This window comes from Octodon degus, unplaced genomic scaffold (genome assembly GCF_000260255.1).
Source record: "Octodon degus isolate 3935 unplaced genomic scaffold, OctDeg1.0 scaffold00035, whole genome shotgun sequence".
Taxonomy (NCBI): Eukaryota; Metazoa; Chordata; class Mammalia; order Rodentia; family Octodontidae; genus Octodon; species Octodon degus.
This window is the reverse complement of record NW_004524611.1, coordinates 15,682,080-15,696,104: the sequence shown is the minus strand read 5'-3', so window position 1 is coordinate 15,696,104 and position 14,025 is coordinate 15,682,080. Positions and strand designations below refer to the sequence as shown.

Genomic DNA, 14,025 nt, shown 5'->3' with positions numbered 1-14,025 from the left:
GCATCTCTCTCCTCTCTTTTCTCTTTTCTCTCCTCTCTCTCTCTCTCTCTCTCTCTCTCTCTCTCTCTCCTCCCCCCCTTTCTCTTCCTCTTCCTTCCCTCCTTCCCTCTCTCTTTGAGACAGAGTCTTGCTAAGTCATCAAGTTGCCCAGGCTGGACTTGAACTTCTGATCCCTTGGCCTCAGCCTCCCAGGACACTGGGAATACAGGCGTGGGCCACGAAGCTAGTCAGTATTTCCACAAAAAAGGAGCCTTCAAGTTTCTGCAAAGTAATCAGGGTGATTTCTGTCCCAGCTCATGTGTCAGGCACTAAGCGGAGCGAAGGTAGAGGGAGACTAACAATGTATGGTCGATCTGGGCGGCCTCCAAAACAAGGGATTTCTGTGTGCACTAAGAGCAAGAGAAGCTAGGCGGTCTCTGTAGATTTTTTTTTTCCATAATTTTATTGAGAAACAAATAGCAATGAGACAGTTTCAAACCAAACTGGTGGATTTTTTTTGGTAACAGGGCCCTCACATCGCACCCACATTCTGCATCGGTAGTTTTATCAGTCTCGAGACAGATCTGCTGTAAAAAGCGCAATGTAGAGAGGTGGCATGTACTGTTCTAGGAAGGGACTCATGCGTTGTTCTAGCCTTCTGTCCCATCATGGAGTCCCTGACTGTCTCACATGACCTTCCTCCAGGACCATCCTTCTCCCGCTAAGACTTCTCTCTCCCTGGCTGAGGTTGTCACCACCCCCAGGGTCCCTGCCTGAGCCAACTCACAGGTCCTGCTGCCTATCCAGGGATAGGCCAAGCTTGATCCTTCCAGGGCCAGCCCAGTGTGGCAGGAGAGGGGGTATAGAGTGGGCTACCCCCAGGGAGGCAGGGGAAGCATTTCTGTTGGTTTTATCTCCCTCCTATCCTCTCGGCAGTCTCCAAACTGTGTTACAACGCACAAGACACCGTGGTGAATGAAGCCGTAGTGAAGACAAACTTCGACCCCCAGGGTGAGCAGCTACATTGAGCCACGGACAGGAGGGGGTGAGCACGGGCAGTGAATGTGGGGTCGTGGGAGCTGCCGCTGGGCTGACTCAGGCTACTAACCTCTCACGCACAGAGCAATGTATCCAGAAGGCTGCCGAGGGCTTTGGCCAGTACTACTATGCGGAGGAGCTGGATGGGCAGCTGACTTGCGTGACCAGGTGCACCCAGGGCTGGAAGGGGCACCTCAACTGCAACCTGGGAGAGTGCCAGCTGCAGCGCAGTGGCCCCCACTGCCTGTGAGTGTCCCCTGGGTCCAGAGGACTCCCGCTGCTCCCCACATTCACAGAGCCAGGGTGGGGTGGGCAGAGCTAAGAAGATGACTCATCCTGCTCCTCTATATTCCCTCATCCCCCAACCCCAACCTCATGAGAGTGACAGGAGGGCGCAGATTAGAGATTTGCCCCTCAGCAAAGCAGCAAAGCTAGCTGCTTCTTGGGGTGGCGCGGGAAGCTCTGTTTCATTTCTACCATCTCTCTCTACCCACACCCTCGTTTTTCTCTTTCTCGCTTTCTCATTAATTTCCCCTCCCTTATCTCAGCTGAGGTTTCTTTATCAGCTATAGCAGGGGCCTACATGCTCAATTTCCCGAGATCATAAATTAAATTGCAAAATAAAATACACGATAACAAGCCCATCCAGATGTCAAAGTTTGAGATTAGATAGGTAAACATCACATGTCTGGCAGGAGGTGCCCAGCTCTCTGGGATCCTTCTGAGCTCCTGTCACTCTCGATTCCTGCTCCCAGAGTGCCCCAGCCTCTCCTTGCCCTGGGGATCCAGAACCTGCCCTCAGGGCATGGGCCACCTAGTACCTGTGCTTTGTGACTGACATTGGCCTTTGGGAGGCCGGTGTCGGCATGTCAGGGGCTGAGCTTGTGCTTGTGTCTCCAGGTGCCCAAACACAGACTCGCACTGGTACTGGGGGGAGACCTGTGAGCTGACTATCAGCAAGAACCTCGTGTACGGCCTGGTGGGCGCCGTGCTGGCCGTGCTCCTGGTCATTGTGCTGACTCTGGCTGTCTTCCTTGGTCGATCCCAGAGGAGACTGCACAGGTGAGCACGTGGGGCCAGCATGTGGCTTGGAGAGTAGACACAGAGCTGGTGCAGGAACCCCAGGTGGCCCCTGGCCACTGAGGTCAGATGGGGTACTGCCAGGTTGCTTCCAGTAAAGTACGATAGGCCACACCTGTTCGGCAGAGAAGTGGAAACAAAAGCTTAAGCACTGAAATTAGATTACACAATGACATTACCTGCGGTTGATGTCACCTGGGCTGTCACAGAAGCCATATGAGGAAGTGGGGACTGAGCCATTTGGGTCCCCACCCTTCTCCTTCCTTGGGCTGGGCTGACAGTGCAAAGGAACCGCCGTGAAGTCTGCTGGGGGCAGTGAGGGGCATCTGGGAAGCCGGGTCAGTGCCCTGGGAAGGGAATCTGCTGGCCTTGCTCTGCCTTCTCTGCTGCCAGTGCAGAGGACAGGGCCCTCTAGGACGCAGGGTGTGGCTGGGACACACCCCTTCTCCTGGGGGAAGCTCAGACCTCCACATTCACCCCATTTCTGTCGACAGCCAAGAGTACAACCTGTCTCAAGAGTGGCAGAAAGAAGGTCTCCCTGGCAGCTTCCAGAACACGGGCATTTGGGAAGGTACCTGCGGTTGGGGTGGGGGTGAGATCGTGGCGTGGTGTGCGGCTCTGTGGCCACAGGATGTCCCCCCTTGCCATGGACACGGCCACAATGTCTTACATGTGCTGCGGTGGCCTGGTCTGTCTGCCTGCCTTGACAACACCACAAAGCCCCAGACAACCCTCAGCCTTTTCTCAGCCTCTGCCCATCAAATTCCCAAGGCCTGACCACCTTCCCTTTCTCCCTCCTATTTGCCTTCAATCACCCCATGCTGTTGTCTGGAGTGTTCTGCTCCCTGCCATGGGCAGCAGCTGACGGGGACAGGCTGGCATTGTGGGCTTCCGTGTGGTCTCCCTGAGCTCAGTGCCCTCTGGCTTCAGCTCTTTCAGGCTCCTCCAGCTGTGTCTGTTGGGATCTCTGTTTGCACAGCTTTCCCCACTGAGCCCAGATTCCTGCCTGCCCAGTTTCTCCTGATACAGTAGACAGCATCCTGGCCAAGGGTCTTGGGATGACAGAGGTTGGAGAGTTCTCCAAAGAGTTGAGTCTAATTCTTTGAGCAGTGAGTCAGAGGTGACTTGTGCCATGAACTGTCCCATTGGGACAGGGAAGGGGCACCCAGACAAGGGGCACTGCACAAGCAAAGGCTTCAAAGTGGAGGGAACTAAAGGCAACAAACCCCAAATAATGAATTGTGGGCCAGGAGGTGGGAAGAGCCAGGTCATGCCAGACTTTGGGGCCAGGCTGACTGAGCTTTGACCAAAGAGGGCTGGATGTGTGCTTGAGCAGCGCCCTCAGATGGGTCCTGGCGAGGCATTCGGAGGTGAGCAGGGGTGCTGGAGGACAGGGAGGAGTCTCGGGGCTCTCAGGTATCCCAGAACCAGGAGTGTGGGATCACTAGCTGAGATGAGTGTCTAGGGGGAGAAACAGGAGGGATTGAACTAGGAGGTGCTTCTCTGAAGGGCCTGGAGGTCAGCAGCCTGCGGCTGAGGGGGCCTTGGAAGAGAGGCAGGTGGGGAGCCAGCCAACAGGGAGGGAGGCAGGTGAGGGTTTGCGGGACTGAGGAAGTCAATTTGGCACCAAGAAGAAGACAAGGACTGGGAGCTGGTTCCTGGTTGGGCTCTGAGTGCTGTAGTTACTGTTGCCAACAGGGAGGGTGAGGGCTCCTGTTGACTCAGAGGCTGCCTGGGCTTCACCCAACTCCGCACCTCTCCTTATCTGTGATCACTGCTCCATCAGGCCCTTGGCTGTGGTCTGCGCTTTCGAGGCTGGCTTCTTCCCTCTGCTTCCAGCCTGTCCCTGGGGCACACTGGGCCAGTTTTTGGGCCCATTCTAAATCTTCCAAGACATCATGGGGAGAGGGCAGTGAATGGAGGGAGGATCTGCTTCTTTTTTCTGAAGCACCTCCTCCACTTCTTGTGTCTCCCAGACTCCTCTGGCTCCCTCTCACCCCATACCTCTGCCCACAGATAAGAATCTGCAGGACAGATATGGCCTGGAGAATGTCTACAGTCACTTCCAGCCCTCACTGGAGACTGTCAACCCTATGGCAGAGGTGACACATCTAAGGCCAGCCCAGCCCTATGCCATCCTTGAACCCTGGGGCTTCCCTGCCCAGCCCTGGGGCTCCCACTCCAGTCCTGGGACTGCCCCTTGGGCCTCACTTTCCTCTCCCTCTCTCCAGCTCCATTTTCGGAGGCCAGAGGTGGTGCAGACAACTCGGTGAGGGGAACAGAGGCTCCCACCCCTCATGTAGATTTGGACCAGAGTTGCCGAGAGTCTACCATGAACTCTGCTGGTGGTCAAGAGGAATGTGATGCTGAGCTCAGGTCCATGCACAGATGACCGATTGGCCTGCGATCTGCTGCAGCCAGCTGGAAAGGCCACGGGGGGTGGGGGGGTGGAGTGGGGGAGTGGTGAGGGGGTCTGTCTGCTCCTTTACTCTCACCCCCTGCCCAGGAGCTCGAGGCTACCAGAACCCTTGGCATCTTTGTTTGCCCTTGGGCTTCTCTCCACTGTGGAATTTCCCCAAGAATAAAAGCAACTCTTAAAGAGCACAATGACATTATCATTTTCCTTCTTTCCCCTGCAGACCGTGGAAGTGGGGGGCAGGCTGCAGCCTGCATTTGGGGTGTTGGGGTTGTCTGGGGCATCTTTAGTGTGGCACCAGGATAGTGGTGGTGGGGTGGGAGGAGAGTATTGTTCTGCTCCCCTGGAGCTGAGCTAGGTCCCCCTCTCTGAAGTCTGTGGCATACAAGCCCACAATCAGGGCCTGGGAACAGGAGTGAACCTCAAGGTCAAGGAGTGAGGGGTGGGAGCCCTGAGGGGACACTTAGCTCTGCTGACCTTGAGGCTGTACAAGGTCACTCCAGGTGGTCGTGGGGGGCTGTGTTCACCTCTGAACCTCAAGAGCTCCCAGCCACCCCAGCATTGGGACTGACTCAGCTGTGGCTGGAGTTGTACCCCATGTCCCACTGGGTACCCACAGGACACAAAAAGGTTTGAAAAAGGGGTATCCTCACCAGCAGCTGGAAGATCTTCTCCCCTGCTCGGTCCTGGCCCCTTCTGGCTACCTCATCCTTTCCCCAGGGGTGCTGGGAGGCTTACATCCTGTCTCTGCACTGCTTTGGACCCTGTGCTACCCCTCTATTAGAGTGATAAATCTCACTGTTTGCGTGTTTGTGCACTGCTCGGCCATGGAGGGGAACCCCTCCCTCTGCCCTTTGGTCCGGCACAAACCCCACACCCCAAGTCCAGGGAGAAGCTCCTAGATTGACTCAGGTTACCATTGGTCCCCAGCTCCTCAGTGTCTCAGGGATCAAAGGTCTCCGAGCCCTTTTATTTTTGGGGTTCCCTGGCTGCCATTCACTTTACCAGCTTGTGCGAAGGACGAAGGGCGGGCTCGGCCTTCCGTGTACCAGTGCAGATGCGGGCGACAGCAGCCTTCTTCCTTCTAGCCCTCGTCCCCCAGCTCCTGCCTGATGGTGCTGCCGGTGCTGAGCAGGGTGAGTGACTGCGATCCCACAGGCGAGCTCCAGGGTCTGCCTCTCTCCCTGGAGCCTTCTCTCCCCGGACTCCTCTCTCTGCCCAGGGAGCTGTAGGAGACCTGCAGGGCTCCCCCCTCCAAATTGTCCCTCCTCAGAGGAGAAGCAGTAATGCCTGTTTGGGGTCTGGCTGCATGAGGATTAAACAGAACCCCCAGATGCCATCCCAGAGCAGATGCTCAGCCAGCATTAGACCTGGTCCTTAACCTGATGAACAAACATCCAACCCCCTCTACCCTCTGTCTCCGCACCTAACGCCCCAGGGCCAGACACCTGCCTCTCAGGTTCTCAGAGTGTGATTTTTGTGGGTTGTGTTTTTGTTTTTGAGACAGGGTCTCACAATGTGGTTCAGGGTGACCTTGAGCTCACTTTGGAGCTCACACTGGTCTCCTACTCATGAATCCTCCTGCCTCAGCCTCTCGAGTGCTGGGATTACACATCTGCCTCTTCTGCCTCTTGACCTGACCGTTTCTTTTTCTTTTCTTCTTTCTCCTTCTCCTTTTCTTCTGCCTCTGTCTTTATCCCTCCCCCCCTCGCACTGATCCCAGGGCCTTCATACTGAGCTGCCTCATCAACCCTTTTAAAACATTGACACAAGATTTTGTGAAGTCACTAAATTGACCAAACTGGACTTGACTCTATTGTCCCCTGCTTCAGCCTCCCAGAGTATTGGGATTAGAGATTTCCCACTTTTGTGGCCATTTCTACATTTCTCACCCTTGCCTTCTGCCCTGAGGGTGTCACAGGACTGTGGCCAAGACAGGCTTCAAGAGCCTAATCTTGCCATGAGCCAGCTGTGTGCCGCACAGCCACTCTGTTATCTTTGGCCTCAGCTCGCTCCCTTGAAAGCAAGAGCCGGGACTACTAGGGATGATTCTAAGTTAGTAGCTTTGGGCTCCAGGCCTTGGGGACCAGGCTCGGGACAGCAGGATGTGGTAGTGGGAGCTCCCCCTTCCCTTGCTGCCCCTAGAGAAATCAAGGCTAAAACTGAAGCCACAGGCCCAGCCTCCACATGGAGGTGTCATCTTGGGAGAGAAGAAAGGGGACTTGGGGCCACAGTGGAGCCTCTTGCCCCAGCCTCGAAAATGTCATTCTCCTGGGTCTGTCCTGGACTTGGTCCTCTCTGAGCTCCTATTTCCAGCAGCATTGGGGAACCCTGCCCCAGCCCCTTCCTGACCAGTTCTTCTTAAAGGAGGAAACAAGAAGCATTTGAGCATAATTCCTGGCCCCCCAGGCCTCTGATGGTGGCCTGTGTGTCACAGCCATGGCCTCAGTTAGTGAGAGGCTCTTCCCAGGTCCTTTGAATCCTTTCACCCCACTATCTTCTTTTTGTCCTTTCTCCCTTCCCTCTTCCTGGGTCCTCTCCAGCTCCTCCCTTCTTCTTCTGTCCACTTCTTCCTTCCCTCCTTGACCTCTCCCCATCCTGCTTCAGTCAGCTGTTGCCTCAGTCTCCCCCTCTGTAAAATGGGACTTTCGAGAATCTGCCCCTGCTCTGTGTGATTTTGTGTTTTCCGCCCTCTCTGGGCCTGGGTCAGCTTTTTTTCCCCCCAAGGGTCAGCTTTGAGTGACCTCTGAACCTTGCTATCATTCCCTCTCCAAGGACAAAAAGCCCCACCCATCCTTAGACCACTGAGCTGGAGATGCCAGGACAGGGTGTGGCTGCCCTCTCACCTTTCCGAGTACCTGATACTCAGATATATATGACTCTGATATATATGACGTACCAACAAACACAATGTCCCCTGGGCCAGCCCAGCCCTCTCTGCCTTGGCAGGAGACCTCTGACCTCCACACCCAGCATAAATGTGACCAGGGCCTGGTCCAATGCATGTGACCTTTGCCCTCCCTGACCTGCCCTGTCTTGGGTCCTGTGCCCATGTTTGTCCCACCTCCAGCTTCCTCTTGAGAAATGCTAAGGCCCATGTCTCCAAGGACTGGTGTGTGGGGCCCTCCTGAGACCCTGCGAGACCCTTCCTTAACTCCTCTTTGGTTACACCCACCCCTGTAACCACGATGCCCACAGAGAGGCTGCCTCTGCTTCCCGGGGCTGCTCACATTGCTGGCTGCCTGGAAGTGCCCACTTCCTGCCTCACAGTTCTGGACAGGCATCTAGGTTCCTGGGGCCAGCAGGGTTAAAGGTGGCAGGGAAGGTCCATCCCAGGGGACTGTCGTAGCCTCAGGGCACAGCTGGCCATGCTGTATCCGTTGGCAAGAGGACACGCCCGATTCCTACCTTCTCTTCTGGCCACTCTCCCTGCGTGTACCTGTCTTTGGGTCTCCATTTCTCCATTCATAAGGAAATCCATTGGTCCTGTCAGCGACCTTAGTTTAATCTGATTCTCTGTATAAACCGTTTCTCCAAAGAAGGTCACCTTATGAGTGATTGCGGAAATGGCTTCAATTCAATCCTTAACAGAAAGAAAAGAGAGGCAACCCTCAGAGGGCAGGGAGCGGCTTTATTTTTTATTTTTGTAGTGTCGACGATGTAACCTAGGGTCTCATAGGTGCCAGGCAAGTGCTGTCCTGCTGAGTTGTGTACCCCAGCACTCTGGAGGCACAGTGACTTTTTAAAAATAGTTGCTAGCTGGATGTGGTGGTGTATGCCTGTAATTCCAGCACACTGGGAGGCTGAGGCAGGAGGATCAGAAGTTTGGCCACAGCCTAGGCAAATTAGGGATTTAGTGAGACCCTGTGTCAAAATAAAAAATAACAAAGAGTTGAGAAAAAGGTAGCTCTGTGTAAATGCTATGGGATCAACTCACTGTACTAGAAAAAAAAAAAGAATTGATAAACTGGATGTGGTGATTTATGTCTATCGTCTATAACCCAGCATTAAGGAGGCTGAAGCAGGAGGATCTTGAGTTTAAGGCCAGCTAAATAGAAAGATTTCCCTAAAAAAAAGAAAGATTGCTAATAGCCAGAAGGAAGAGCAAGGGAGGTGGTGGTGGGGGCAGTGAGTGGCCCCAGTGCCACTTCCTATTTCTCTGTGTCCCTTTATCTGCCCCCTACCCCATTTTCTCCAGTGGGGAGGCAGCTGCCTGTCTGCCCAGCCCTTTCGAGATCCAGATGAACTTCTTTTGGCCTCAGTGTGAACAATCCATTCTTCTGTAGTTGGTTAAAATTAAGGAGGCAAAATAAATTTAGTAAGGTCAAAAATAACCAACGTGAAATCCTCCAAGCAGCCCCAGCACACGGGACACCGGCCCTCCTTCTTGCCTCTCCTGCTGGAGGTCTGGACCCGTCTCTCCTCTCCACCCCCAGCCCTGTAGAACCTTGGACTTCCTTCACCCTTACCCTCTTCCCACCCATCAGGGACATTGGTGCCAGGGCCTTGGAGGCACAGAGGAGGACTCTGACCATGAACCCCGAGCTCCCAGAACAGCCCCATTGTACCCTTGGGAGCCAGGTCCAGGCAGAGAAGAGTGGGCTGGCTCTAGGGAGTTTTGCTGCCAGGCTGTCATACGAATGTCTGCTTCCAGTAGACATGTCAGGCCCTTGTAGTCACCATCACAAAGCTTTGCTTCCTTGTCCCCGACCTTGGCCACGACCTGAGTGACTCTGGGCAACTCACAGTCCGAGACGATGGGCTTGGTGCTAGATGGGTCTGGTTATACATTCTGCAGTGTAATACTTTCACTACAAGGGCAGAAGAGCATGAAATAAAGTACCAGCCAGGCACAGAAGTCAGCCCAAGAGATGGGCAAGTGGTAAAAAACCAGTCAGATCACATCTGTGATCTCAGCAATCAGTCTAGGAGGCTGAGGCAGGAGGATGGCAAGTTCAAGGCCAGCATGGGCCATTTAGTGACGAGGTGGTAGCTCAGTGCAAAGACTCTGGGTTCAGTCCCCAGGGTGGAAGCAGGGAGCGAATAAAACGACAACAACAACAACGAAAAAGGCATCGTAAGTAGTTGCCATAGCAAGTTCCAGCACAGGCTCTTCCGAGCTGGTGTTAAGGGATGTGGTGGCTCAGATCTAAAATATTCCCCCATGACAGGGACAAATTCCCCATGATGAATGTAATCATTATGCACATTTAAAGTGTACCAATAAGCTTAAGTAATTAAAAGGCATGAATAAAACTGGAGGAAAAAAAATGGGAAAAACATGTCCTGTGCCCCCACCCCCACCACTCCCTTGTGTGTGGAAGGTGACTGGGTCACGTAGTGCTGTCCTAGCAGGTCCAACCCTTGATTTCAGCGGTTGGCTGCGATGCACTGTTAGGAGGGGGCCTGGCCAGAGGGGGTCGGGGTGTGACACGGCAGCGGGTATTCTTGAGTCTGGGCCTGCTCCTGTTGCCACGCCCAGACGCCTTTCCTCTGCTTGGTGTCTCTGCTGTGCTGTTTCTGTCTTGAATCCAGTAAACCATGGATAAAAGCTGTGAGCTAAAATAAATGTCCCTCCTTAAGCTGAGGGTGTTGGGTGTTTCATATCACCAGCACGAAGGTGGCTGAGACAGGGGCAAAGGTGACGTCACCGGCAGCCTTGGCACAGGCTCCGAGTGTGCGTGCATTCCCCAGGGCTCTCCCAGCCTCCGTCTCCTGCTTCCTCTTCCTAGTCCTGCTAGTGGCATTTACCTGGCACAGCACCACTGTTCTCTCTGCTCATGTTTTTGGGCTGAAGTAAGGTGAACTGGAGTCCAGGACTGGCCAGGCCTCTTAGTCTCTCTCTGCCTCAGTCCTCCTGCCTGGGAAATAGGGTGACCCTCACTGACCTGTGCAACCAGGGTGTCGCGAATGTCCTTGGGAGCACGTTTCAGGCTGTGACGTGTTGCACAATCCGAGTCTCCCGGAGAACTGCCTCAGTGGAGGGCTGTGGACGGGGGAGGACTGCATCTGCCCTGCCAGCTTCACGGGAGATCAGTGTGAGTTCCTGCTCAAGATTTGCAACAGTGGAGGCTCCTGGGATGGACTCAGGTGCCGCTGTCCCAGCCCCTTCTATGGGCCAGAGTGTGATGAGGTGGTCCAGGGCATCTAGATGGGTGAGTGAGGCCTCAGAGCCCCCGATCCCCAAAGCCAGCCCGGTGTGTGTACACCAGGCACCTGTTCCTGTAGCTCAGCAGTAGAGCACATGCTCAGCATGGTTGGGGCTCTAGGTTTGACCTTTAGCAACAACCATTTTTCAAAGTAGGACTTTAAAAATTGATTTTATTGGGCCAGCCAAATAGCTCAGCAGATTAAAGAGCCTGTTTAGGCAGATGCAGCAGCTGGGGTTCGATCCCCAGCCTGACATGCTGGCCCCTCCCCAGGGGCAGGCAGAGACAGCAATTCAGGCTGGGTGTGGTGGCGCGCTCCAGTAATCCTAGCTCTTTGGAGGCTGAACACAGGCCGATCACTATGAGTCTGATCTACTTAGTGAGACCCTGTAGAACCAGTAGACCTTTACTAAGATACAAAAAAAGAAAAAAAAAAAAGATTTTATTAAATTTCTCAAAAATACCTTTCTTAGTGAAACTTCTCCCCCTGTTCAAGTAGGGACAGCATGGTCTGGCACATTTGAGAACTTTCAAATGTAGTTTTAAGCATTAGAGGGAAATAGCAAAGGAAAGCTGGAGGGGCACTTCCTGATATGGGGGTTCACACCCCACACTTGAACCAGAGGGAGGCAGGCCCACGGCAGAGGATTAGCCGGTGTGCAGCAGCCCAGTTGGTTGCTGTCTCAGTCCTGGCGTCAGCGCTCTGAAATCTTCAGGGTGAGGCATGGTCCTGTTCCCAGGGGAGAGCTACTCTCTGAAGTATTCTTAGTCGAGGGGGCTTCACTTCTCCTGGAAGTCAGGTTTATGCATGTTCTATTTTTAGAGCAACCCTTACTTTGGGCTTGCTTTGGCTTTAAATGATTTTTACAACCTGGAAATAAGCCAGGAGTGGTGGCACACACACGTAATCCCAGCACTGGGGAGGCTGAGGCAGGAGTATCGTGGAGAGTTCTGTGCCCACTTGGACTACATAGTGAATTCAAAGCAGCCTGGACTACCTAGCGACACCTTGTTAAAAAAAAAAAAAAAAGAAAAATAAAAAAACAACCAAAAAACCTGAAAGCAAATTATTGCTTTCAGGTTTTTTTTAAGCCCCTAAATTATTCCCAGGACGGGGCTTGAACTCATGATCCTCTTGCCTCAGCCTCCCAGAGTGCTGGGATTACAGGTGTGTGTGCCCCGCTGGACCCGGCTTGAAAATATAACTTTATTACTATTTACCTTGTAGCTTAATTTGTCATTGTGGAATGATAATAAAAATTCCATTAATTTGTACCATTCCTGGGGTGAATGAAGGATGCAAGTGGGGGCTGACACTGGGACAGAGTCCTTGGCTGTGGATGGGAACGTTCAGTGGTATCTAAGGTGAAAGGTGGGTGTGTCATGTGGCTGGGCCACAGTAACAAAACATCTCCAAGTGGGGGGCGGACAATGGAGGCCATTGTCCGCAGTTCCTGAAGCTGGAAAGTCCAACATCCTGGTGTTGGCAGGGTTGGTTTCTCCCAGGGACTGTCAGGGAGAATCTATCTGCTGCCTCTGCTTCTGGTGCTTTGTTGGCCATCATCGCCATTGCTTGGCACATACATGCCTTGTGCTTCTCCCCTTGCCCCTCTGGTTCCCCTGACCCCCTTTTTTTCTTTGAAGAATGAGCAAAGCCCACTGATTAAAATTTGCAGTATCAATTGAACAGAACGGGTGAGACATGCTACCTTGCTGATTGTATATATATCTATATATCTATATGTGGTCTTGCTGTGCAGCTTGGACTCACAATGATCTTCCTATCTCAGCCTCTTCTTTAGTGCTGAGATTACAGAAGAGGCCAGCACAGCATTTGATTCCAGGGATCGAACTCTGGTTCTTGCTGAGCTATCTCCCCAGCCCCTTGCTGATATCTTTTAACCAGGAATTGATGCTAGAATTTTTCAGATGTCTGACCCCCTGACATGACTGTTGAGATGATCATATGATTTTTCTTTTACAATTTGTTAAAATGATGAATTATTTGCCCACGTGTGGTGGTGCATACCTATAAGCCCAGTACTCAGGAGGCTGAGGCAAGCGAGTTGCTGTTAGGTTGAGGCCAGCCTGGGCTACATAGTGAGTTCAAGGCCAACTTAAACTGCATAGAAAGACCTTGTCTCTGAAAAATGATCTTTTTGAACAAAGGTGAATTATAGAGCTGGGGCTGCAGCTCAGAGGTAGAACACTAGCCCAGCATGCCTGAGGCTTTGGGTTTGAATCCCAGAATCACTCCCCACTCCCCAAAACAGCAAATTATATGTATAGATTTTAAATATTAGAGCAATACTCCACCCCTAGAATAAACCTCACTTGGTCATGATGTGTTAGTCTTTCAAGATATTCAATTCTGTTTGTTAAATTCATGTTCAGAATTTTGGGGTCTAGGTTCATAAAGGATATTGGTCAGTGGTTTTCTTTTCTTTGTCAAGACTGTGTGGTTTTCATATCAGAGTAAGGCTGGTCCCCTACTGAATGTTGGTAAGTATTCCCTGCCCTCTAATCTTTTAAAGCACTTGTGTAGGATTGGCACTGTTGATCCCCATTACCATGGGGTAGACCTCGCCCCTGAAGCTATTTGTCTGCAGTTATCTTTGTGAGAAAGTTTTTAAACTATGGTTTCAATGTCTTTAATGAATGTAGGGGTTATTTAGATGCTTTATTTCTTTTTTCTTTTCCTTTTATTTTTATTTATTTATTTATTTTTGTATTTAGGGGAGGGTCCACAGGGTGTTCAAGGTCTCACTACTAGATTGGACTCACAATGATCCACCTGTTTACAGCCTCCTAAGTGCTGGGATTACAGATGCATCCCACCACACCTAGTCTTAATCGCTGTCTCAGTGTGCCCTGGGGACTGGGCCGGCCCAGCAGGCCTGGGAATTAAACCCCTCAACCTTGTGCCTGCTTGCAAGCGCTTTAATCCACTGAGATATTTGGCTGTCCCTTTCTTTTTCTTTAAAAAAATCTATTATTTTTTTTCAATTATGTATTTGATACAGGGTCTCACTACACAACTTGGACTTGCAGTGATCCTCCTGTTTTCAGCCTCCCCAGAGCTGGGATTATAGGCATGCACCGCCATGCCTGGACTTGGTCTCCAGCTGAGTGTGCATCAGGGGCAGGGCTGGCAAGGCATATAGGACCAGGGATTGAATCTTGGTCCCTGCACTTGCCTAAGCAAGTGCTTAGTCCACTAAGCTATCTCACCAGCCCTTCTATTTATTTATTTTTTATTTTTTTAAAATATTTATTTATTTTTTTTGTGTGTGGCCAGCTCAGCCCACCAGGGGGCGGGGCTGGCTGGCATGTGGTGCTGGGGGATTGAACCGCGGTCCCTGT

The 14,025-nt window shown here is 52.3% G+C and overlaps 1 protein-coding gene across 1 annotated transcript in view; it reads left to right on the top strand.

Annotated features, from left to right (window-relative positions):
* The window catches only part of Muc12 (mucin 12, cell surface associated), a 10,069-nt gene extending 5,543 nt beyond the window's left edge, over window positions 1-4,526 (top strand). The window contains exons 8-13 of the mRNA XM_023714314.1: window positions 916-990; window positions 1,101-1,263; window positions 1,918-2,079; window positions 2,592-2,668; window positions 4,114-4,199; window positions 4,329-4,526. Of these exons, the coding sequence (XP_023570082.1) occupies window positions 916-990; window positions 1,101-1,263; window positions 1,918-2,079; window positions 2,592-2,668; window positions 4,114-4,199; window positions 4,329-4,370 (605 nt within the window). The 3' untranslated portion in view covers window positions 4,371-4,526. The remainder of the gene's footprint in view (window positions 1-915; window positions 991-1,100; window positions 1,264-1,917; window positions 2,080-2,591; window positions 2,669-4,113; window positions 4,200-4,328) is intronic.
* The last annotated feature ends 9,499 nt before the right edge of the window (window positions 4,527-14,025 follow it).